The 26,515-nt window shown below is 46.0% G+C and overlaps 1 protein-coding gene across 1 annotated transcript in view; it reads right to left on the bottom strand.

Annotated features, from left to right (window-relative positions):
• Positions 1–6,194: 6,194 nt before the first annotated feature.
• Positions 6,195–26,515, bottom strand: part of BUB1B (BUB1 mitotic checkpoint serine/threonine kinase B) — a 58,173-nt gene continuing 37,852 nt past the window's right edge. The window contains exons 15-23 of the mRNA XM_004609765.2: positions 23,717–23,991; positions 21,970–22,097; positions 20,937–21,077; positions 20,147–20,247; positions 17,587–17,736; positions 14,340–14,482; positions 10,676–10,847; positions 9,621–9,727; positions 6,195–6,743 (exon numbers count right to left, since the gene is read on the bottom strand). Of these exons, the coding sequence (XP_004609822.2) occupies positions 6,503–6,743; positions 9,621–9,727; positions 10,676–10,847; positions 14,340–14,482; positions 17,587–17,736; positions 20,147–20,247; positions 20,937–21,077; positions 21,970–22,097; positions 23,717–23,991 (1,458 nt within the window). The 3' untranslated portion in view covers positions 6,195–6,502. The remainder of the gene's footprint in view (positions 6,744–9,620; positions 9,728–10,675; positions 10,848–14,339; positions 14,483–17,586; positions 17,737–20,146; positions 20,248–20,936; positions 21,078–21,969; positions 22,098–23,716; positions 23,992–26,515) is intronic.

The following is a 26,515-nucleotide window of genomic DNA, read 5'->3' as shown; positions in this document are numbered from 1 at the left end:
CTCCTAGGTCATGCACCCAGGAATTACTCCTGGCGGTGCTCAGGGGGCCATATGGGATGCTGGGCATTGAACCCGGGTTGGCCGCGTGCAAGGAAACCGCCCTACCCGCTGTGCTATCGCTCTACCCCCTTATTGGACATATTGAATGGTACTTTTGGATTGTGGATTAATTCAAAAGTCAACAAGGCTCTATCTCGCCAGCTGGGATTCCAATCTACTGAAAGGTTTCCAAAGAACCCCAGACTAAGGTGAGGAATCATACAAGCTGCTGCAGGTACCTGTGCATCCCGGTAAATTTCTCAATCCTCCGTAACTCGGGCCTGTAACGTGCCCGCATTTTATGGAGCATGCTGGCACAGAGAGGCGAAGGAGCTTGTTGACTAGCACCCGGCCACGGCTGAAGCCGCACACTCCAGGCCCAGAGGCGGCATTCCTGGGCTGGGCCCATGTGCCGTGACCTCTCCTGAAGGCACAGGCCCTGGTCTGTGAAGCAGACCTCCTACGAGTCACGTGCAAGTTATAACCAGAATATAGAGAGACTCACACATCTTATCCCGAAGGGTTCATCTAAGGTAGAGCGCTGTCCCCAGCAACTAAAAATATAATGAAACGGGGGAAGGGAATGGAACAATGGGATGGCTATGTGGCCTGTGCCACAGAACGTGGGTCCCTGGCCCACATGCTTGGATGCTTGGCAATGCTGTCTGGGGGAGTCCTCAGCAAGGCACTTCTGATCTATTGATGAAGATTTCTCTCAGCCAGGCTTCTCCCAGCCACGCGGCGTAACTCCTGTCCACAGAAGCCTAGCTCAGACTTCTGCCCCTCTAACCCTTGCAATTTGCCCAGACGGACTCAGTGTACATACACCCACGTGCTCATGCCCTTGAATGGGCCGATCTCACGCAAGCTCCATGTTACCCTTCCCTTTCTCTCTTCCCACTTCCCTTTCTTTTCTTTTTTCAGTGCTGGGGGTCCAACCCAGGCCCTCAGAAATACAAGCATACTGTGCTACTGAGGAGCTATATCCCCAGTTCCTTTTCAACATTAAAAAAAAAAAAATCAGTATTCCAAAGTTACCAGATTTCGCTTTCAGTTTTATTTTAAAAATGCAAAAATAAAACAAACCAAAAATAAGGTAAATAAATAGATATCTGCTCACCTTTGTGTCCCGATTTTAATGGGTATCTGTATTTAGGAAAGGCCGCCCTCACTTTGCTAATTGCAGGATTGAGGGAATTCAAGAAAATGCACCACCTGACCGGGTCAGGAAGATTAAACTCCTGAAATTATAGCAAACACTGAGTCACAGAACTGCTTTGAATGAATGTGTGGCCGAATAAAACACAGTGGGCAGTAAGGGAAGTCCATCTTTTGATGGAATAACTATACCTATGAAAACAACTTTTAGGTTTAAAGGAGTAAAGTAGGACAATGAAATGTAGCACAATGTAAGGTCAGCAGTCAGCCACCGAAGGAGATAAAGGCTACAGGGATACAAACGCTTGAATAGCAAATGTGAGGACACTCCTAGGCATAGCTAGAGACAATCAGAAATTTTATTTTCCCTTATCAAAGCTCCAATACAACCAGTGTTTGAGGGCTGGAGTGATAGCACAGCGGGTAGGGCGTTTGCCTTGTACGTGGCCGACCCGGGTTTGATTCCCAGCATCCCATATGGTCCTCCGAGCACTGCCCAGAGTAACTACTGAGTGCAGAGCCAGGAGTAACCCCTGAGCATCACCGGGTGTGCCCCCAAAAGCAAAAAAGCAAACAAACAAGCAAACAAACCAACCAATCAGTGTTTGAACTTGTGGCTGTCCTTTGCCAATATTTAAATTTACTATTTTGGGGGGTGGGGGCTGGGCCACACCCAGAGTAGTGCTCAGAGCTCAGTCCTGACTCTGTGCAGATCACCCAGGATCACTCCTGGCAGGGATCAGGGGACCATGCAGGGTGTCAAGTATCTAAACCGAGTTGGCTGCATGCAAGGCAAGCGCCCTGCTGCTGTACTATCACTCCAGCCTCTGTCTTTCACTCTTCACTCCTTATTTTTGAGGACTATGTGCTACTTTCTAGGGGTATATGAAAATAAGACACATGGGGCCGGAGGGGTAGAACAAGGGGTAGGGTACTTGGTGTGCATCTCACCAATCCCAGTTTGACCCTCAGTACCAGAAGGTCCCTGGAACACTGCCAGGAGCAACTCCATGGCACTGCTGGGTATGGCCCCAAACTGAAATACCCCCCCCCCCAATCCAAATAAGAGACAGAGTCCTTTCTTTGCTCACAAGTGATCTAAAAGCTACTGGTTAGATTAGGCAAGTACCACTTCTCATGGATAGCCCACTGAGCATAAGAAACAACTGAGCTCAGTGGAACGTCAGCTACATAGCCCACAAGGAGTTACGAGAAGTAGTTTGCTTTGATGGGCAAAATAATAATAACAATAACAAAATAACATATATAATTTATGTATGATTTGTGGAGGTAGCACAGCAGGTAGGGTGTTTGCCTTGCGAGTGGCCGACCCGGGTTTGATTCCTCCGCCCCTCTCAGAGAGCCTGGCAAGCTACCCGTGCCAGGGTATGCCAAAAACAGTGACAAGTCTCACAGTGGAGATGTTACTGGTGCCTGCTCAAGCAACTCGATGAACAATGAGATGACAGTGCTACAGCTTAAGTTTATCACTGTTTGCACCTTTTTTTGGTTGCTTTTGGGCCACTGACAGTGCTCAGGGCTTACTCCTGGCTCTGCTCATGCATGCATCACTCCTTGCGGGGATCAGGGAACTGTATGTGAGGGATGGAACAAGGGTTGGGCCAATGCAAAGCATCGCCCTACTCTTTACTGTCTCTCCAGCCTGTTTTCTCCTTTCTTAACCATACAATGTCACTTTGCGGAAACTCAGGTTTTCATATGGAAGCCATAAAATGTTAAGAAGTTGTGCTTAATCTAATTCGATCCCTTGTTCACAGAAATAGGAAGTTGTAACAGTGGGAAGCTGGTAATTTTAGAAAGCACATTTCCAGCAGAATACAAAACATTTGACTTTTTTTTTAATGCACTAAAAATAGAAATGTAGATATATTATCTTCAAAGATTTAAAATTAACTTGGGGATGGAGAAATAGTGGTTAGGGCTCTTGCCCTGCGTGTGATTGACCCAGGTTTGACCCCAGCATCCCATATGGCCCCCTGAGCACTGCCAGGAGTAATTCTGGAGTGCAGAGGCAGGAGTAACCCTTGAGCATAACTGGGTGTGGTCCAAAAACCAAAAAGGAAAAAAAAATCAAAACAGAAACAAAACCCCAAAGATTTAAAGTTATCTTCACTCTCCCATTTATATTTTTGTGGTAGGGATGGAACCCAGGGCCTCCCACATGAGGCATTTGGTCTCCACCGAGCTACCTCCCTGGGCCCCACAGTCTCATCTTAAAACCAAATATATATTATTTTTTGGTTTTGGGGCCACATCCTCCTGTGCTCAAGGATCACTCCTGATGGAGATCGGGGGACCATATGGGGCGCTGGGAGCTGAACCTGGGTCGGCCCTGTGCAAGGTAAATCACTCTAGCCACTGTACTATTGCTTTGACCCTAGTCTTACTTTTATATATGAATGAGAAAACTCCCCAAATTCCTTTTTAAAAAATAAAAAAAGAAACCAATACCAGGTATTTTTTAGTGATGTGGAAAAGATGACAAAACCACATCCCTTAATTCCTTAGCATAGATGATCCCACAAACATTTAAAAAAATACAACCGTACCCCAACATCTCAATGTTTAGAAAGTAGAAAAGTCTCATTCTCTCCTTTGTCACTGTGTTCTCCCCAAAGGCAACTATTTTATTCTCTCAGCTTTTGAATAGATTTTTTTTTTTTTGGTGGAGGGCTCACCCAGAGGTGCTCAGGGGACCAGCAGAACCTAAGCTGAAGGTTGCCCATGCAAAGCATGTGCCTCAGCCTGTTGAGCTTAATCTCCCAGGCCCCCCACTTCTTCCCCCCAGCACCCCAAAATGTAAGCTGAAAATGTGTAGAATTCCTCTCACACACCAACTTGGTTGGTTTTCTGCTGTCCTGGAGGGCTCCTGCCAAACTGGAAGACTGGCCTGGCCGTCAGCGCTGATACTTAAGACCCACGTGGTCAGCAGGAGGGTCCAGGTTCTCCTCTGCAGTAGTTTTGGGATTACTGCCTTCAGAGTCTGGAAGCCAGGCATGAGTGACAGGACAATGGGGCTTGCACCCTATATGGTTCCCTGAGCCCTCCAGGAGAGATTCTTGGGCACAGAGCCAAGAGTAAGCCCTGAGCAAAGAGCCACTTCCATCTTTTTTGTATCGGAGTGGCCCCCAAAACAAACAAATACAATCACTAGGTAGTAGGTAAGTTGAGGTTAAGAGAGAATCTTATGTTTCCCGTCTAATATCAGAATAACTTTATGCACCAAAACAAAGAACTGAGGAGAGCAAAGAAGTAGAAGGAATCCATAACATAAAAAATACAATTTTTCATGGTTATTTTAAGTTTTATTTATTTTTTTATAGGGAAGGGACACACATGTGGGGAAGGCTCAGGTCTTACTCCAGGCTCTGTGCTCAGGAATCACTACGGGGACCACAGTAGTGCCTGGGATGGAATTTGGGTTAGCTGCATGTAAGATTAGCTGCTTTCACCCCTGTACTCTGGCCCCAAATATACAAGTTTATATCATCAGTTTCATAAAAGGCAAATATAACATTGGCATTCTCTATGTTTTGCTTTTCTTGCTGTGCTGGGGATCAAACCCAACATGCCACACGTGTCGTGCACTCTACCGCACAACTACCTCCCTGGCCGCAGACACCGTGTTTGAAAACTCGTATTTAGGGTAAGAAGAAAAATTCCCAGGTTGATTGATTATCTTTCAGTTCTTAGTCATGTTCAGTGCTTCAACTATATATGCTTAAATAGTTTTAGTCGCGATACACTTAGCATTTTCTGCTTTCTGATAATCTTAGAGTAGTAACAGTGACAACTAGAATTAAAAATTAGACACCAATCATTTTGATAGTTAGATATAAAAAATATAGGGAAGAAAATTTGTGGAAAACTATTTCTAAGGCCAGGTGTAATTCATGCTCCCAATGGTTGGCCTAATACGTCACCCAGATCTTCTCCCTAATTGTTTTCTGTTTCAAAATTATGTGTGTGTGTGTGTGTTTTGGTGGGGGCTGGTAGTTTGGGCCCCACCTGGTGCTTGTGGCTGACTCCTGACTCTGTGCTCAGGAGTCACTCAGGGGGCCATATGAGGTGCCGAGGATCCAAATCAGGTTTGGTCACAGGCAGGTGCCTCATTCACACATTATTATTATCTCCTCAGCTCCAAAGTTACATTTTTCATTCTGATCTGCCTCTTCGAATATTCCCTATAATAAACTCCCATCTTCCTTTTTATTTTTTTTCCATCTTGGGCCACACCCAGTGGTGCTCAGGGATCACTCCTGGCAGGGTCTGGGGGGACTGTCTACAATTTAGCTCCCTCAAACCCCAGTGGATAAAATCCGGGTCCACATCTTAACCTCTGTACCCCCTAACTCAGTCTCTTATCTCTCTCTGGTTTCTGGGCCACACCTGGCAGTCCTCACGGCCACTCTTGGATCACTCCTGGTGGTGCTCAGGGGACCCTGTGGGATGCCGGGGATGGAACGTGGGCCAGCCACATGCAAGGCAGGTGCTCCACTAGGCCGCTGTGCTCTCTCCAGCCAAATCAACTCCTTCTCTTCTATTTCTTCAATACTATTCTGTCTTCCTAAGACAGTCTACATGTAACAGAATGACCGGAAAGGCTGCTGAACCCCATTCAAAACCTTTGTTTTCCTTTCTGGCAGCCAGAGACCCTGAGTGCCGGCACCGCTAGACTACACGGACCAATGGCTTAGTGGAAAACGATGAACATTTCAAGTGGAAAAATTGGGTTTTTTTTTTTTTTTTTTTTTTTTTTAGAAAATGTGTATGTCATTTCATCTACTATTCAATCTCGAGCCCTGAGTGAAAGCAATAAGGAACCGTTGGCTTTCCTGCCTTGCTCGAATCCCAACAGTGCCCAGTCTCAAGTACATTCATTTCTACGGTAAAGCAGCGTCTGTCTACAAAGGCAAGTCATTCGTTACCTTAAGTTTGCCAAAAAGTAGACGAGATGTTAGAAGCAAAAAAATGAACAAATACTCCATTTTTATTATTTACAAAATACAAAGTGAGCGTGAAGGAACAGATCACAAGTTACAAAAGGGAGGAGACAAGTGCACTAAAAAAACAACAAGGTGCCCATTCACAAGGAGTCCGGCTAGAAAACGGCTTTGTCAAGGGTCGATACGGCCAAGAACAGGCATGGTGCTGTGTCAGACTGCCAGGGGTCCAGAAACCTTTACCAAAGAGTAGGGGCGGAGGGGGTGGGGTAGGTGTTGGTAGCGCATCTAAATCTATCTACAAGAAACTACAGCGTATACCGGTCTGTTATTCCCAAACTTCAACCACTGGTCTTAGGCACCGGAGAGAGGTTTGCTTGTCTGTCCTGCTGGGAGAGCAAAGCCTCGGGACTGACGAACTTGCCCACCTTCCACAGGGCTTTGTTCAGCTGGCTCTGGAATGTGGCATCGAACAGCCCGCTCAGGCCTGCCGCGAGCTCCCTCAGAACAGACACTGTGCGCTCCTCACTGGCATTCAGAATCCGCACAAAGAATTTATTCCACAAGTCACCATCTTTCAGCCTAAAAACATACAAAACCATTTCCATCAAGCTTAAGGCACGCCAAAATTAGGGTTAAGTCTGTATTCAACGTGGTGGCAATCAACAGGATTGAAAGTAAGGCCGTGACCTTAAGGTTAGAGACCACTTGAGCAAAACCCTTGAAAGCCCAGAGTGGAGAAAGGAAAAGGAAAGAGAAAGACTCCCACAGCTGGAAATGTCTGGACACAAATACACACAAAGGAAGGTGCCACCTAAATTGACAACTTTCTTCTTTGTTCCAAGACACAATCCTTTTTTTCCCCCTACAAATAGATACAAGCTAACTTTTGTTTTCTTTTCTCTTTATTTTTTCAATTTTGGACTATACTTGGCTGTGCTCGGGGCTTACTCCTGGCTCTGCACTCAAGAATCACTCGTGATGGGGCTGGGGCAGGGGAACCGTGTGGGCTACTGGGGTACTGGGGACTGAATCAGGGTCAACCGTGTACAAGGCAAATAAATGCTCTCCCTGCTGTACTATTGCTCTGGTCCCATTTTTATTTTTAATAAAGTATAACAGATTTTATTTGGGAGTTTTGAGGAGGGGAGGGGAGGGGAGGGAAGAGGAGGGAAAAGGAGAGGAGAGGAGAGTGGAGGGGAGAAGGGAGAGAGAGAGGAGGGAAGCGGGGAGAGAATGGGGGGGAGAAGGGGGAAGGGGGAAGAGGAGGTGGGGAGGGAAAAGGACAGGACAGAAGAGGAAAGAAGAGGGGAGGGGAGAGGAGGGAGGGGAGAGGGAGAGCGAGCTAAGAGACCGCAGGCATCTGCAGAGTGGAGAGAGCCCTAGTACACAGTCTGGTGTTTAAAGTATGAAGGCATGGAGTCCACATCTCAAGAGGGGCGATGCGGACGACAGGTACAGAGGGGCTCGGGCACCTGCGCTGTCATCTCTTCTCTTTCCTAACGACTAGATCATCAGAAATAACCCGGTTCCCTCTTGGTCCATCCAGTGACTTACGATCTTCAGAAGTTCAAGCTTGACTGAGTAACTACTGCTTAGATCTCTGAGGCTCGGACCTCGGTTCGGTCTTGTTCTTTCTCTTTGTCTAAGGGGGCTGTTAGAACCCACATAGCCCCACCGTTTCTGCAGGCGGCAGACCCACCTAGGACCCTGACCAGCGGGGAGAGAAGCCCATCCCATATGTTTCACATTGTATCTCAAGCCTAGTTTTGTTTTCTATGTTTTCATTTTTTGGTCCACACGCAGCAGTGCTCAGGGCTCCCTCCCGGTTCTGTGCTGGTTTGGGGGGCCACATGCAGGGTTCGGGATCGAAGTGTAGCCTGCTAGGTGCAGGGCAAATGTCTACAACCCTGTACTATCTCTCTGGCCCACTGAGTCCAATTGTTAAAGTGCTCCTTAGAGATAAGGTAGACCAAATTCTGAATTCAAGCAGACCAAAACCTCAAAACCTCCTACAATTTAATTGTTGGGAGGAGGAGTATTAAATTTTTGATAATGATGGGCTGAGAGACAGTACAGTGAGTAAGTCGGCTTGCCGTGTACGCAGCTGACCTGCCTTGGGTTCCATCCTTGGCTCCCCGAGCGCAGAGCCATAGGAGTAAGCCCCAAACATAGTCAGGCGTGGCCCCCAAACAAAACAAACAACCCCCCAGCCTCCCCCAAATCTCTGACAATGATTGTTTTAAAAGCATACCAGTAAGGGTCCAGAGAGATAGTATAACATGTGGGTTGCTAGCCTTGCACGTGACTGACCCAGGTTTGATTCCTGGCATCCCATATGGTCCCCTGAGACTGCCAGGAGTGATTCCTGAGCACAGAGCCAGGAATGAACCCCAAATACCACCAGGTCTGGTGCCAACACAAACAACAGCTCCTCCCCCACCCCGCCTCAATGAGCGACAGCCAGTAAGCTTATCCTGGGACATTATTAGCATGCAAAGCCAAAGCGGAAGATGTTGGTGAGTAAGTTTGAGGAGCAGGCTTGGCGGAATCCTAAGAATCTGAGATCAAGCAGGGCTTTACTAAGAGGACATTTACTTCTTTTTGTTTTGGGGACCACACCCAGTAGTGCTCAGGGCTTACTCCTGGCTCTGTGCTCAGGGATCACTCCTGATCGGGCGTGGGGAACCATCTCAGGGTGTGGGGGTCAAACCAAGGTTGGTCTCAAGTCGGACAAGCATCCGACATGCTGTACACTCTCTTGGGCCCTAAGAGCATTTTCTTCTTCACTAAGAAGATAGAGTTGTCTGCTCTGGTTCTACTCATTCAATAAATAAATGGCACAAAAACAGTGTACAATTTAGAAATTTAACTCTTCGAAGATGCTCAGTAACTTTTGATAACAATAACTATTAAAAATGACTGAAAGACTAATACCAATTCATTAGAAAATTATTCCCACAAAATGTTTTTACTAACACTTCTATTGATTTTATTTTTTTTGTTGGTGGGGGGTGGGCACACTCGTTGATGATCAAGGGTTGCTCCTGGTTCTGCACCCAGGAATTACTCCTGGCAGTGCTCTGGGGATCACATGGTATGCCAGGGTGTGAGTCTGGGTTGGTTGTGTGTAAGGCAAGTGGTCTACACGCCATACTCTCTCTCCAGTCCCCTGTATTAACACTTCTAAACTGAGATGCTTCCATATTACATTTGGTCTGTAGGATACAATCTAGACTAAGAAATATAACTTGACAATCCAAGTAGTTTTTTATTTTTAACCAGCAATTTCTTTGTTCTGCACTAGGTACACCCTAACATTCTGACAAAAAGGGGTTGAAATTAATGGAATCATGTCATTAGCACTGAGAAACTACGGCTGCCAAAGCAGATAGAGCATCCAAGAAAGAAAGAAGACAATTTGGCTAGACAAAACACCCTGAAACCACCAATACTTACTCAGAAATATTTTGGCTAAGTTTCCAGAGGGACCCATCCCAGGTGACCTGTAGGTGTTCCTTGAACAATAGTAAATGCGCTAAATCTGCTATACCAAACAGATCTACCTGAAATCACAAAAAGCACCATCAGCTGAAATAATTCTCTGCTACTATAGTGGCAGTTTATTTGCATAGAAAATTGAAGGAACTATAATAAGCAGGTTTATCATTTTTTCAGGGGGGAGAAGGGTGGTGGGTGGCACACCCAGTCAAAATCAGGGCTTGTCCCTGGCTCTGTGCTCAGGCAACACTCCTGAAGGTGCTCAGGGGATCGTAGGTGGTGCTTGGGATTGAAACCCCGTTAGCTATGAGCAAGACAAGTGCCCTACCCACTGTTCTATCGTTCTAGTCCCAAGCCAGTTTATCTTATGACATATAAATTGGCAGATCATTCCTTAATCTTACATTAAAGGGAGAACCCCACCCCCCGCTCCCCCAAAGAACTGATTAATAGCACCAACTGCCTTAAGAACAAAAGACGACAAAATTATCTGTGCTATCAGATTTGAGTCCGTAGACCTACTGAATTTGCACGGACTCCAGCTGTGATCTAAATGCACTCTACACAACTAGTTGGGTTCTGCAGTAAATACCAGATGTCCAACACGGAGCCGGAAGAAATTCTTGCACAGAATGCCACCATATACAACACTCCCTTTGTCCCTCATGTTTTCTCTGTATCATTGTTTCATGTGGTCCTCACAATTATGACCGACACAAGCAGACTGCTGTCCTGATCTCAAGGAGAGCACAGAAAACGGCAGCTAAAAGACCACGTAGCTATGACAGAAATGGCCCTGACACAGTGACTGAGTCAGCCACGAGCCTGCACGTGCGTCCGCTTCAGTGTAGTGACCGGAGAATGGCACATTTTGCTCGACTTGGTGAAATCTGAAAACTAGGTCATCTATTCTGAGAGACACTCTGAGTAAATACGAGCTCCCACCGCCGGTTTAGAGACGGAAGAGGTTCAGGAGCCCTCCGCGTGCGTGCTCAGGCCCGCCTCGTGCTTACCTGGTAAGGGGAGGAACAGTTAGCCAGGATCTTTTGTCCTTCCAGGATCTGTGCAGTCCGAAAGCCGCTGAGAGCGGAAACGTCTGGCTGTGTTCTGAGGTCGACACTGTAGGAAAAGTCCACTATCTTCAAGGCTTCATTGCTCTTACTACAGTCGTACGGATCATGGATTCTAAGGCCAGATTTCAGAGAAAGAGATCATCAAAACAGGCCATGAAAGAAGCTGCAGAGCTGGTCTTTTAAAAAAGGAAGAAAAGAGAGAGAGAAAAAAAAGAGGTGCTGCAGGTGTCTTGGCTGTGCCAACGGCTCCCTCCAGTGGTTAGTTATGGAACTGCACCTTTAGGGGCCTTGCGAAGTCCATCCAAATGAGAAATGTTGTGACAGTTTGTTCACACAAAGTTGCCCCTGAAACTTATGTAGGTTTATTTATTAAGAATTAGGGGCTGGAGCAATAGCATAGTCGGTGTGTGTGTTTGCCTTGCATACTGCCGACCCGGGTTCGATTCCCAGCATCCCCTATGATCCCCCTGAGCACTGCCAGGAGTGAGTCCTGAGTGCAGAGCTCGGAGTAACCCCTGTGCATCTCTGGGTATGACCCAAAAAGAAAAATAAAAAAGAATTAATATACATGTAAATTCTACACTTGATGTAGGCACTGACAATGATTCATCTGGGGCTGCAATGATAGCACAGTGGGTAGGGTGTTTGCCTTGCATGTAGCTGAACCGGATTCGATTCCCTGCATCCCATATGGTCCCTTGAGTACTGCCAAGAGTAATTTCTGAGTGCATGAACCAGGAGTAACCCCTGTGCATCGTGCATCGCCGGGTGTGATCCAGAAAGCAAAAACAAATAGACCAGTGATTTATCTGTTTACAAGATGTTTCCTGATGTAAACTTACAGGATGGGCAAATACATTATTAATAAAATTAATAACTTTTCCTTTTTCCTTTTTTTGGCGGGGAGGGTGGCACACCGAGCAGTGCTCAGGAGTCACTTCTGGTGCAGTTCAGGGGGCAACACAGGATGCCAGGGATCCCAGGTCGGCTGCGTACAAGGCAAGCACCTTATCCACTGTATGGCACCTCTCTCACGCCTGATCTTTTTCTTCTTCAAGCTGACTTCATTGAAAGAATACAGCAGACAATACATATAATACACAAAGTGTTAATCAACTCTATGTAAGCTTTCTAGTCAATAAGCACACTTTAATAGCTAACTTTTGGGGAGTTAAAACTTATATACATAGCCCCCCGGTTGTGGAATGGGGTGTCATCAATATCCCTGACTCCTCTGTTGGTCAAGGGTCAAGATATACCTAAGCCAGAGAGCTCTAAGTTTATATACTGCATACAGAACTGGGAACAAATGGGAACCGAAGCGCTAGCACCCTGACTCCTCTGTTGGTCAAGGGTCAAGATATACCTAAGCCAGAGAGCTTTAAGTTTCTATACTGCATACAGAACTGGAACAAATGGGAACCGAAGCGCTAGCACAGCGGGTAGGGCATCTGTGGCCGACATCCCAAATGGTTCCCCAAGCACGGCCAGGAGTGATTCCTGAGTGCAGGGCCAGGAACAACCCCCAGCAACCCAGGATATGGACCAAAAACAAGCAAACCAACACAAAAAGCACTGGAAGTAAAGTGCTGGCCTGGGTCTTGGATTCTACACTCACTGCATACAATAAACAGCCGCGACTTAGACTCTGCTGAGAACTAAGTTGGAGGCAATTAAGTGTTACAAATATCATAGACTTTCTTGGTTATTATTATAGATTCTTCTTCATCATCATCATCATCATCATCATCATCATCATCATCATCCCGTTGATCATTGATTTTTTTGAGGGGTCTCAGTAACGTCTCCATTCGTCCTAGCCCTGAGATTTTATTTTATTTATTTATTTTTTTTTTTTGGTTTTTTTGCTTTTGGGGTCACACCCAGCAATGCTCAGGGGTTACTCCTGGCTTTGCACTCAGGAATTACCCCTGGCGGTGCTTGGGGGACCATATGGGATGCTGGGGATCGAACCTGGGTCGGCCGCGTGCAAGGCAAACGCCCTACCCGCTGTGCTATCGCTCCGGCCCCAGCCCTGAGATTTTAGAAGTCTCTCTTTTCTCGTCCTTCCCAATGGTGCTGCATTAGAGGTTCCTTCAGGGTCAAGGATTAAGACCCATCATTGTTACTGGTTTTGGCATATGAATATGCCATGGGGAGCTTGCCGGGAGCAGTTTCGGGGTGTGACCACCTAGCTACTGGAAAATGGGCGGAAGAGGCCCAGTCCTGATCTGAGCAGGCTTGGAGATCTCAGCCTCAGGTCCTGCACACCTGGGTTCCTCTGCTGGTTCCTTCATGCGTGAGGCTCGTTCGAACATGTGGAGAGGGGCCTTGAGCATGACTATGGCTGCGTTCTGGAGGTCTTTTAGATTAGACTTTCAAAATGTTCAGGTTCCTCCAACCCCAGAATCTATTTCTATTTATGTATTTTTATTTATGTATTTTTTTGCTTTTTGGGTCACACAATAGCTTACCTTGGCTCTGTGCTCAGGAATCACTCCGAGAGGTGCTCAATAGGATGTATGAGGTGCTGGGGATCAAACTGTGTCTGGCTGCATGCAAGGGAGGTGACCAAACCGCTGTACTATCTCTCTGGCCCCAACTTTTCTTTCTTTTTCTTTGGTGAAGGGTCAGGGGAGAGGTGTTGCTTACACCCATCGGTGTTCAGGGATCAGTCCTGGCTGTGCTTGGAGGACCATGAGGTTCTGGGGCCAGAGCAGGTCACCCACGTGCAAGGCAAGCACTGTACCTCCTGCACTACCTTCTCTGGCACAACCTTTATTTCCTGAGAAATAGATCTCACAGCACTAACTTTCTGTGAATTAATTAATAGTATTTTCCTTTTGCCTCTGCTTTTCTGCTCTCCCTCTAATCTGATTGATAATTAATGGTAGAAGATCCTATGTCTAAACAGAGGCTTTGGCAATTTCATCATAAACCCCTACAGCACAGAATGATCTATAAATACTTTACTTCAAAATTTACAATTGTGGGGTTGGAGATTATAAAATTTACAATTGTGGACACGGGGTTAAGGTACTTGCCTCGCACACACTGACCCTGGTTCAATTCCTGGCATCACATATAGTCCCCTGAGCACAGGGGTTACTCCTGGCTCTGCACTCAGGAATTACTCCTGGCCATGCTCGGGGGACCATATGGGATGCTGGGAATCAAACCTGGGTCAGCTGAGTGCAAGGCAAACGCCCTACCCACTGTGCTATTGCTCCAGCCCCCTTCTTCTTTTTTAATGTATTCAATGGTTTTTTTTTTCCCCTTTGAGTACTTTAGGAAACACGTTACGAGATTTACTGACTTTAGTTTTGTGCTCAGGGCCAGTCCTGCTGGTGTTCGGAGGACTGTAGGTCGTTCGCCAGGGATCGAACTGCAACCTCACATGAGGCCAGTGCCTCGGCCCCTGCACCCTCCCTCCTGTCCGCTCTTTGAATTCTTTCCAACCACAGCCAACAGTGACTTTCACACAACCAACATTCTCGTAGCATGCTGTGTTTACTGCTGTAGGATCTATCAACTACCGGAAGAAAACGGTGGTCACCCAGGTTTCAGGAGCCAGTGGACACCGCAGAGGGTGGGAAGGACGCACCTGTTTCTGAGAACCAGACTCCGGGCCCCCAGGTCACCATGGACTATCTCTGCTGCGTGCAGCTCCTCCACTACCGTCAAGAGGTTATAAATAACCAATACTACTATTTCGTGAGTAATGAACTCATGGTGCTGAAGAAGATCCTGGAAACAGAAGAGGAAATTCATGAAGCCTTAGTTGAGAGGGTTGGAATCATACCTAATGTGCCAACACTAACTCCTCCTGGCGCCTTCCTGGTTCTCCACTAGAATGTGGGTTTCTTTGTGGGTTCCCGCAACACTACTCTCCCATAAAACTGTAAGAACTTTATGCAATAATGGATAAAGACCACAAATGGTGTGCCAGAGAGGACCCTCCCACCACCCCCACAAAAATAGCATTGATCATGAGCCTGGCCCATAACAGCTGCTCTATAAATGGCATTTTTTTTTTTCCTTTTTGGGTCACACCCGGCAATGCACAGGGGTTACTCCTGGATAATGCACTCAGGAATTACTCCTGGTGGCGCTCGGGGGACCATATGGGATGCTGGGAATCAAACCCGGGTCGGCCGCGTGCAAGGCAAACGTCCTACCCACTGTGCTATTGCGCCAGCCCCAAATGGCGTTTTTTTTTTTTTTTAAATCACCGTGTGATACACTTAAAAAGCTTTCATTATTGAGTTTCAGTCATACAATGATCAAACACTCATCCCTCCACCAGTGCACATTTTCCACCAATGTCCCCAGTATTCCTCCTACCACCTCAACCTGACCCCACCCCCTGCTTCTATGTCAGAGAATTTCCTCCTTACTCTCTCTCTGCTCTTGGGCATTATGGTTTGCAATACAGATACTGAGATGCCATCATGTTTGGTCCTTTATCTACTTTCAGCACACATCTCCCATCCTGAGCGATCCCTCCAACCATCACTAACTTAGTGATCCCTTCTCTATCCCAGCTGCCTTCTCCCCCAGCTCATGAGGCAGGCTTCCATCTGTGGACCAATCTTCCTGGTATAAATGGTGGTTTTAAGATATTAACATTCCAACTGTTTTAGAACATGCATATCGTCACCAAATATGCAGTAAAAACCTCTATAAGAATATGTCAAAGAATGCTATTGTGCTTGGGCTCTAAAAATCATCCAGTGGGGGTGAGTATAGAAAAAACAAGACGCAAAAATAGGCCTCTTGGCCTCGAGTTCCTATTCTGTATGTAAAAAGTTGGAGCACTGCCATTCTGCCCTAATGTGATAAAGGCTGAAGACACCAAAAAACCGGCGCTTCCAAAGGTCAAAGGCAGGAGAGGACATAGCGCTAACCACTGCTTCCAAGACTGGAGAAGGCAGGTACAGCCACAGCTCACGGAGCACTCTGTGGGGACCAGGGTCAGAGCAGCTGAACTGACTGGAGGGTCTGTGCAGACAGGGCTTAGAGAGGAAACTCCAGGGAACTGGGCGGGCAGTGTGGGCAGGGGATTTCCCAGGTTTATCGCTAGAGCTAGGACAGGTTGTCTAAGTGAATAACAGAGAGCAAGCTCCCTTGGGAAGAGGAATTATTTTGAAAATATGCTGCTCCAACTTTCACTTTCTTTTTTTAGGGGGGGACGCAAGCCAGGAGGTGCTCAGGGTTTTCCTGGCTCTGCACTTAGGTATCACTCCGGGCAGTGCCTGGAGGACTATATGGGGGGTTGGGAATCAAACCTGGGCCGGTTGCACTCAAGACAAGTGCCCCCAGCAACTCTATTCTTTTTTTTTTTTTGCTTTCTTTGGGTCACACCCGGCAATGCACAGGGGTTACTTCTGACTCTGCACTCAGGAATTACTCCTGGAGGTGCTCGGGGGACCATATGGGATGCTGGGAATCGAACCCAGGTCAGCCACGTGCAAGGCAGACGCCCTACCCGCTGTGCTATTGCTCCAGCCCCCCAGCAACTCTATTCTTAACAAAGTCTGTCATCAGGGGATATAGCAGAATCTCCTGGGACTTAACAATGCCCACCAGTCTGGGGAAGGAACGACCCATTCTAGCCCTCCAAAGGCAAGCAGCACAACCCAGAAACAGTTGAGGGAGCTGGAGCGATAGCACAGCGGGTAGGGCATTTGCCTTGCACAGAGCTGACCCAGGTTCGATTCCCCGCATCCCATATGGTCCTCCAAGTGAGCACTGTCAGGACTAATTCCTGAGTGCAGAGCCAGGAGTAGCCCCTGAGCATGACTGGGTGTTAGCTGAAAAGGAAAACAAAACAAAACAAAAACAAAAAACAATAAAACAAAAAACCAAAACTAACCAAAGTGAGGAAGTGATTAATGATCAGACTAGGATGATTATAATTAGATGACTGGTTCACTGCACAATAATTTTTTTTTTTTTTTGCTTTTTGGGTCACACCCAGCGATGCACAGGGGTTACTCCTGGCTTTGCACTCAGGAATCACTCCTGGTGGTGCTCAGGGGACCATATGAATGCTGGGACTCGAACCCGGGTTGGCTGCGTGCAAGGCAAATGAGCTGTGCTATCACTCCAGCCCCCACAATAATATTTTTTGTATGTTTGAATAATAACATAATAGTTGCACTGTAGCACCATCGTCCCCGTTTTTCATCGATTTGCTCAAACAGACACCAGTAACGTCTCCATTGTGAGACTTGTTGTTACTGTTTTTGGCATATTGAATACCCACGGGTAGCTTGCCAGGCTCTGCCGTGTGGGTGGGATACTCTCAATAGCTTGCCGGGCTCTCCGAGAGGGATGGAGGAATAGAACCTGGATCAGCCGCATGCAAGGCAAACGCCCTACCCGCTGGGCTATCGCTCCAGTATAATAGTTAAAAAAAAAAAAAAAATCAAAACAAAATGACAAACCCAACCCAGGGGCTCCAAGGCCTCACATGTGTGTGTCTTGTATGCTCCAGGCCTGACCTCCACGTCCTGTACCCATCTGACAGCCCCTGCACTGCCTAAGGGGTCCTACTGGCCACTGGCACAGCTGGGCTGAACAGAGAACCTTCAGATTTGCAGGAGTGTTCCCTGGTGGACTTTTGAACCCCATTGGGGAGGTCCAAAAAGAAACAAAATTTTAAAATAATAACAAATTTTAAATAAAAATACCAGAGATTCTTAGTTAAAAAAAAAAACACTTGGGAAAAAAAAATGATCAATGCCTTAAGTTCAAGTTAACCGGTCGATTTCTAAAAGCACTAGGTTTCTCTGAAGCACGGATTTCCCTAAAGACTTTTAAGTGATACGTCTTAGATGATTACAAACCTGTAGAGTGAGGCAGTTTATATACTGGTACCAAATAATACAGCCGTCTTGATATTGAAAACAGTTGCAAAAATGATCACATTCCTGGTTTAAACGTTCCTTTAGTTGGAGGCTGATATAAAAGTCCCATGGGATGGGCTCAGACAATACCTGCAATAAATTATATTAGCGAGAGAGGGGGAGAGAGAGCAATCAGAATTTCTGGCTGTGACGGGCAGACTGAAAACACCCATTCTGGTCCCTCTGGGCCCCGACCAGAGAGCATATCCACCTAAAAGACTCAGTAGAAATGCGTAAGAAGCCAAAAAGAGAATAATGAGTTAACAAGCCACTTAGCTGACTCAAGGAAAGTGGACAGAATGGAGAGGGAAGCGGAGAGCAAGCAAATTCATGCCACGGGACAGTTTCCCAGGGGTGTAAAACTGGCACAACTGAGGGTGAGCCCTGCAGCCCAGCCCCCCACCGTCCTTCCAAAAGACCAGCCGTGCACGGCGAGAGAGCAGGAAAGAGCTGTGGGCTCCAGGGCACCACTCCAACCACGCAAACGCCAGAGTGGGAAACGGGGGGGGGGAAAATTTTTTCTACTTGAGCGTTAGTTAAGATGGAGCTCCCGGCCCTCTCCCTTCCACTCCAGACTCATTTCCTCATTCAGTTTTCAGAAACCTCTAACTGCCTTCTGAGATCCAGGCAGGAAATTAGAGAAGTTTTCTCCAAGTGATCCGCCTGCGGGAGAGGCGGTGTTCCCAATAAAAGGGCCCCGGCTCTCAGGGCCCCTCCCCAGGCCCCCCACTCGCGCTGAGGGCCCCACACGGAAAGACAGCAGTCAAAGACTTGAACAAGTAAGAGAGCAAACGGACAAAAGGAAACAGGACATAGAGGGGGGAAAAATAAACAAAACCCCCAAATCAACTTTAAAAATTGGTATGCTCAGAGAAATAAAAGCAACGTTCTATTTTTGTAATGAACAATACATTTCAAGAAGACAATTCTGAGACTGAAGGAGGCTTTGCAAAGTGGATACATGGTGAAAGCAACAGAAAGCTCGCTGGGGTTGGAGAGAGCAGAGGGCTTAAGGCACTTGCCTTGGAGGTGGCTGACCCGAGTTCTAGCCCCCATATCACAATGGTCCCTTGAGTACTGCCAGTATTAAGCCCTGAGTACTGCTGGGTATGGCTCCCTATTCCCCTGCAAAAAACCCCCAAGTTCACTAAGTGAGTAGGGAAGATGGTATCCAGGTCAGGTTGGACTCTGGGTACCACAGAGCCCCTGAGCATCACTGGTGTGGCACTGGAGGCCCCCAGCACTCATCCTTGGGCTCTAGCACAGAACCACTGGCCTGAATGGTTGAGCACTACTGGGATTGGTCCCCAAGACCACCTGAAAGAAACCCCTCCCTCCTCCAAAAAAAAAATTACTAAAAGACAAAAAATGTCAATAAAACATTCTAAAAAAAGGAGAAATGACAAAAATAGAACACAGAAGGAAAAAAAGGTAAAAATTTCAAAGGATCTATCCATTAGGCTCCATGTCCTAATAAAAGAAATTCTAGAATGTGTGAGAGAAAGAAGACTGAGAAAACATTTCTCTAAAGTAACTATCTCATAACAGAAAAAGTTTTCAGATTGAAATGTCTATTGAATTTCTAGCAAAAGGAGAACAAGAGACTTTTACCAAACCATGAAACTGTGAAATTTCAGAATAAAATCCTACAAAGATCAGAGAGGTAAAAATAGACTCACCCACAGAATAGCAAGACGTTAAAAGCAAGATTAAAAGTCAAAATAAAACGGTGCTCATCTTCAAAGTGAAAAGGAAAAAAAGTTTTGAACGTAGAACGCCAAAATCAAGCCAAATTATCAAAGATGTGGAATAAGAAATGTCAACCTACATGGTTTCCAAAAATTCATATCCTACGCATCCTTTCTCAGGAAGCTAATAAAACATGAGGGACCTGGGTTCATTAATGCTGTATAATCCTACGTAATATTAAGCCACCACCTTCAAAATAATGGCGTTCCCCTACCCAAGATGAGATCCAGAAAATTGGGCATGAAATGTTAAGAATCAGTGTCAGACCCCAAGATTGGAAATTTCAGGGGACACTGTACATTGTGTGTGTGTGTGTGTATGTGTGTGTGTGTGTGTGTGTGGGAGAGAGAGAGAGAGAGAGAGAGAGAGACAGAGAGACAGAGAGACAGAGAGACAGAGAGAGAGAGAGAGACAGAGACAGAGACAAAGAGACAGAGAGGGAGAGAAAGAAAGAGCAGCTTAGGCTATAATTCACTTAGATAACAGCAAGCCAGACAATTCCAAGTTCCTCTAAAAGTTAAAACTGAAAAAATATAGACTCTGGAAATATCAAGAGATTTCACTATCACATCCCAACATGATATCTGATGCAGGCCAAGACGGTGAAGGGTTCCTTTAGGGGTCCCTGATTTTGCCTGTAAACTTCCAGAGAATTAGAAAGAGCTCTGATTGCATGACAGGACCACAGTGACTGAACCAGCCCATGTACATAAAGGTAAGGTAATAAAAAATAACAAAGAATCAGTCCCACCTTTATTATGGTTAATTCCGCAGAGTTTTTAGGTGTCACCCAAAATAATTTGTAATCGTCACATGTTAGATATTCTTGTTTAATGCAATAATCCTCATTACCTGTTGAAAAGGTTTGATTCTATTTAAAGACCACTGTAAACACATTTAATCCCTCCCCCCCCCTTTTTTTTTTGCTTTTGGGTCACACCTGGCGATGCACAGGGGTCACTCCTGGCTCTGCACTCAGGAATCACCCCTGGAGGTGCTCAGGGGACCATATGGGATGCTGGGAATCGAGCCCAAGTTGGCCATGTGCAAGACAAACTCCCTACCCACTGTGCTATGGCTCCAGCCCCAATCCCCCCTCCCTTTTTAATCTCTTGGTTTAAGGGTTACAGGCACCTTATATTTGCCCGTTAACAGTATCTAAAGTACTCTCCAAAATTATCTTTAAGAACTGGAAGCTAGAATTCCTATTGTTACTCAGACAGGAGCCTGGCAAGTTACTGAGAGTATCCTGCCTGCATGGCAGAGCCTGGCAAGCTACCCATGGCACATTCGATATGCCAAAAACGTAACAAGTCTCACAATGGAGACGTTACTGGTGTCTGCTCGAGCAAACCGAGGAACAACAGGATGACAAGTGCTACAGTGCTACTCAGATACAAACTCTTCAATATGTCAACTTCTATATGCCATTTCTTACAGTTTAGACATACTTAGAGTGTTCAAGCATTAAGCTAAAGTACAAACAATCACTTAGTCATCCTCTGTCATATACAAAAGGACACACGTCCAAGGACACTCACCTAACTCAATCTCCCCCCCGATTTCCAACTTAGGCATTGGCCTGTCTTCTATGAAAAACTCTGTGGAGGCACACAGGCCTGGAAGGGATTTTAACAGTTGTCTTCGATACTGCGAACACCAAGGTGACTGAGCAGGGTTGTCTGGATGAGGAGAAAAAAGGGGAAGACGAAAAAACATCACCCTAAATTCCAAACCGGATAATAGAACGAGGTGGTGAGGATTAAAACGACAACATAAAACTGCATGATCATCACAGTTAATTTAACAATAGTGAGACACTCAGGTCTTTATGACCCAGGGTTTAGTAAATACCAAGTTTTTCTTTGAAATGTCACAGCTGATGACAGCTTTTCTTTCCTTGCAGACGGCCTACCCACTGATGTTTGGGGGATGATGCATTGCAAGGAACTGAACCTGGGGCATGAGCCACCCCTGCCCTTTGAGCTATGTCCCTGTCCCTAATAAGTGCTGCCCACTCCCTGGCCCTTTTATTGCCGTGCTAGAGAATGGACCCAGGGAATCCATGTGCAAGGCAAGCAACTTGACTGATGAGTCAGATCCCTGGCCTTACAGTAACTCTCCTAGAGCAGAAAAACATTCCGTGGACTAGAAGAGACATAAGGTCAGTGGTGGAGCACCTTGGACAAACTGGTGGTGGTGGTGGTGAAGGTGCAGTAACTTTGAGCATCAAAGCCACGAACATGAATGCCATTGCAACCATGCTGCTTAAATGCCAATGAAAAGAAAAACAAACACCATATATCCTGGTCAACTGAACTTGGTATGTGTTCATTAGACAGGGACGTCTGCTTCCAAGGGACAGATTAATCAAGGCTTCTTCAACTTTTTCACTCTTAGACCCCCTTTGAACCAAGAACTTTTATGGGATCCCAAGAATAGAAAATAGGTACAACAATCCAACAGTTACTGGTAATAAACCATACATTTGACCTAGAAAACACATTTCTCGTGATCTCTCCATCATAAAGTCCTAAGTTCCTGGAACAGAAGTCAGCGTGCCCCAGAGCTTACCTGCCACCTCCCCGGTAAGTTCCAGCTTCTCAGGAATCTGGAGGCCCTTGATGGAGGAGGTGCTTGTAACCGAGGAGGACGAGCACCCGGAGGAGTGTGTGGCTTCTCGGCTGTCTTCGATGATTGGGCTGAAAGAAACACAAAGGAGTCAATACCCAAAGGAATAAGTTTCACTTTATCTTCGATGCTCACATGTGGAAAACCCATGATCAGAATCTAGGGAACGGTGCTCTGCAAGCAAGGCCTAGCATCAAAGTTCTGAATCTCACTTATAGGAAATGCCTACACAACCATTCTCAACTCTGCGGGAACTTTAAACAAAGACACTAACTTACTAACTTTGTTCCTCTTTATTCCTTCTTAATATATATATATTTTTTAACCCTTCAATAAGAAAAGATCATTTAGGGATGTGGCTCAGCATGAGTACCCTGAGTAGGGGAAAAAACAGCAAGAACAGGAAAACTGAAATCACTCGGCATGAATGCATGCCGGCAAATGTGATTAAAGCTAAAGAAAAACTTTGATGGGGTCATTTTTCACCCCCTTTGGTGCCAGGTATCAAACCAGGGCCTTGCATATACAAAACATGAGCTCTCCCATTTACTAAACTACAACCTGGACCCTGAAAAAGCAATTTTATAACTTTTTTTCTGGGGGGGGGAGGGACACCCTAGAGAGCTCAGGGCTTACTTCTGGCTCTGTACTCAGGAATTATTCCTGGTGATTCTCAGGGGACGTTAGGGGATGCTGGGAGTTGATTCTGGCCTGGTCATGAGCAAGGCAAATGCCCTACCCACTGTACTATCACTCTAGCCTCCTATCAGCTTCCATGTAAATATGGATAACTCACAGACGGGCTGTGTCTGACTTCCCACGCCATTCCCTCAACCCTATACATAATTCATTTTCCTGTCTCACGAGCAAAATCCACTTTTGAAACATACATTGGTTGCTGCCTACTTGAAAGGAGTCTTGAGCAGACTACCTTTATCCTTTTATATTAAGATACATATTTCCCCCTTAAACAGAATGGCATTCAGGAGTGATTCCTGCGTGCAGAGCCAGGAGTAAACCCTGAGCATTGCTGGGTGGGACCCAAAAAGCAAAATCAACAACACAACCACAACCAACCCCCCCCCCATAATGGCATATATGTTTTGATATAATGTGATTTTGGGGGGGGATGGGAGATCCTCATGTTGCTGGAGCGGGGCATAGGGCCACGCTGTGAGGGTCTGACTTTTCAGTGCTTGGGCCCTGTGATCACTATTATTTTATCTCAGAGTCAAAGAGGAATAATTATCTCTTTCCTCCCAGTCAGGTATGCTTTGCTGAGTTTCCCCAGATAGTACTTTCCTGGACCTCTTAGTTTCATGACCGTGGCAATTTACTTTTGTTTTGGGGGCACAGCTGGCTGTGCTCAGGGCTTACTCTGGTTCAGTGCTCAGGGATCACTCCCAGTGGTGCTCCTGGATCCCGGGGATCAAACTGAGATTGAAAAACATACAAGGCAAGCATCTTACCCGCTGTCCTATCTCTCTGGCACCCACAAAACTTACTTTCATGTCCGTATTGAAATCAATGATTATATCCGACATATCCTCTACCTAAGGAAGCCTAACTGTCATGTATGCACTCAGTACAGGGCTGGGCTGGCACTACAGAGATGGATAATCGGTGCTCACAACTGACCAGCACGCGAGAAATGAGAGCACGCCTCCACCTGATATGGGGCCCCACACACCTCAGCTTCTTGATGCTCAGCGGTGGATTGTAGATAGTGCCACAAGCGATCTGCTGGTCCTCACAGCTCTTCCCGTCTAGATCCTCTTCCTGCAACAGTCTCTCAGCGTCAGGAGGGAGGTCCTTCAAGGCTGCTATCTCGTGGAAAGGGGTGGACACAAAACGAGCCGCTCTCGCAAAGTCGCAAGTGTCTTCTGGGTTCGGACAAATGGTCACGTTCCTGAAACCCGTGATGATAGCATCCTCACTCAGAGGTTCGATGCCTGTGAGTTCATCCTGAAACAAAGACCACAGAGACATTCGGGAATGGTTCAAAGAGTGTGAACAGTCATCTTTCCCACTTAGACACGTTGGGGAAGTCATCTTCAACACAGGGTCTACGGAAGCAGCATACCTGAATCTCTAGGGTGGGAGACAAGTTTAAACAGTACATCACAACATCGGAAGAGAGAGCTTTTCTATTATTAAAAACAACAAATGATTTTACACCCCCCCCCAATACAACGATTCTCCAAACAAAAGAAAATTACTAGGGACTTTTCCCAACTATCTTGGGTCACATTCAGCAGTGCTCATGGGCTGCCCTAAGCTGTGTGCTCAAATTTGGGGGCTATTCCTGGCAATGCTTACTGAGGGAATTTACAACAGATAAAACTGAAGTGGTTGTTGATACGGGACTAAATAAAGATGTTGTACATGTATATAATGGGATACTAGTCAGGTATGATAAAAGATGAAAATTTGCCACTCACAGCAAATTAAAAAAGAACTCAGGGAGGTTACGCAAAGGTAAGTAAGGTGTAAAGCCAAGTACTGGAGGAATTGACCAATGTGTACAAAAGGATATGAAATTTATGAGTGGACAAAAGAATAAATTAGTGAACACTGAACTAAGATTTCCTGAGAAGAGAAAAGGCAGAGGGTATAAAAGCACGGTGGAGGCTTTTTTTTTTTTTTAAAAAAAAAGAACAAGAAAAAGAAAAGAAGAGGAAAGAAAAGAAAAGAGGAAAGAATAGAAAAGAGAAGAAAAGAAAAGAAAAGAAAAGAAAAGAAAAGAAAAGAAAAGAAAAGAAAAGAAAAGGGGCTGGAGCAATAGCACAGTGGGTAGGGCGTTTGCCTTGCACATGGCCGACCTGGGTTTGATTCCCAGCATCCCATATGGTCCCCTGAGCACGGAAAGGGGTAATTTCTGAGTGCAGAGCCAGGAGTGACCCTGAGCATTGCTGGGTGTGACCCAAAAAGCAAAAAAAAAAAAAAAAAAAAAAAAAAAAAAAAAAAAGAAAAGAGGGGCTAGAGCAGGTAGGGTGTTTTATTGCATGTGGCTGACATCTGCAGGTCTGATCTTTAGTATCCCAGAAGGTCCCTGAGCACGAGTTAGGAGTAAGACCTGAGCACTGCTGAGTGTGGCACAAGACCCAAAAAATAAATTAAAAAAATTTTAAAACAAGACAAAGAAGATCTAGCAATAGTTGTATTTCTACAGCTGAATGAACAGATAACTTAATAAAGAGGTAAATTTTAAAAAGTACTATGTAGGGCTGGAGAGATAGCACAGCGGGTAGGGCGTTTGCCTAGCACGCGGCCGACCCCGGTTCAAATCCCAGCATCCCATATGGTCCCCTGAGCACCGCCAGGGGTAATTCCTGAGTGCAGAGCCAGGAGTAACCCCTGTGCATCGCCAGGTGTGACCCAAAAAGCAAAAAAAAAAAAAAAAAAAAAAAAAAAAAAAAAAAAAAAAAAAAAAAGTACTATGTTTACAAAAGTTTTACTGAGGGAGTCATTCCCTAAAATGCTTTAAATTATTCTAGTAACTCACCATACTCCTTTTAAAAAGTTTTCAGAGAAACCATTCATATTCTTTTTTTTTTTGGGTCACACCTGGTGATGCACAGAGGTTACTCCTGGCTCTGCACTCAGGAATCACCCCTAGTGGCGCTCAGGGGACCATATGGGATGCTGGGAATTGAACCCGGGTCGGCTGAGTGCAAGGCAAACGCCCTACCCGCTGTGCTATTGCTCCAGCCCTCTTTTTTCTTTTAATACATATATTTTTTTTGGGGGGGGGTCACACTCGGCGATGCACAGGGGTTACTCCTGGCTGCACTCAGGAATTACCCCTGGCGGTGCTTGGGGGACCATATGGGATGCGGGGAATCGAACTCCGGTTGGCCGGTTGGCCGTGTGCAAGGCAAATGCCCTACCTGCTGTGCTATAGCTCCAGTCCCTGAAACTATTCATATTCTTAAAAAGCCAGGAGATAGCTCAAAGGGGTGGAATGCAAAGCTTGCATGCACAAGCCCTGAGCCATGCCCCAAAACCAAAACACTAAAAAAAAAAAGAAATCCTGGGGGGCTGGAGTGATAGCAGAGTGGGTAGGGTGTTTGCCTTGCACATCCCATATTCCCAGCATCCCATATGGCCCCCTGAGCATTGCCAGGTGTGACCCAAAAAGAAAAAAAAAAAAAAAGAAATCCTTCAGATTAGGGGTGGGGGATATAGCTTGGGGTTATCTGGTTCTATCACTGGTCCCACAAGATTGAAAAAAAAAGTGTTGGTTAAATAATCAATTCTCTTCAACTTCAAATTTCTAGATGCTGGTTTGAAAAGGGATGATGATTTTTATTCCTTAAGATGTCAACAATAAAGGTTATTTACTTTGAATTTTTTTTTTCTCTTTGGGTCACAGTGATGCTCAGGGGTTACTCCTGGCTCTGCACTCAGGAATTACTCCTGGTGGTGCTTGGGGGGACTATATGGGACGCCGGGGATCAAGCCTGGGTTGGCCGAATGCAAGGCAAAC

Source organism: Sorex araneus, chromosome 3 (genome assembly GCF_027595985.1).
Source record: "Sorex araneus isolate mSorAra2 chromosome 3, mSorAra2.pri, whole genome shotgun sequence".
NCBI lineage: Eukaryota > Metazoa > Chordata > Mammalia > Eulipotyphla > Soricidae > Sorex > Sorex araneus.
This window is presented reverse-complemented; position numbering and strand designations above follow the sequence as displayed.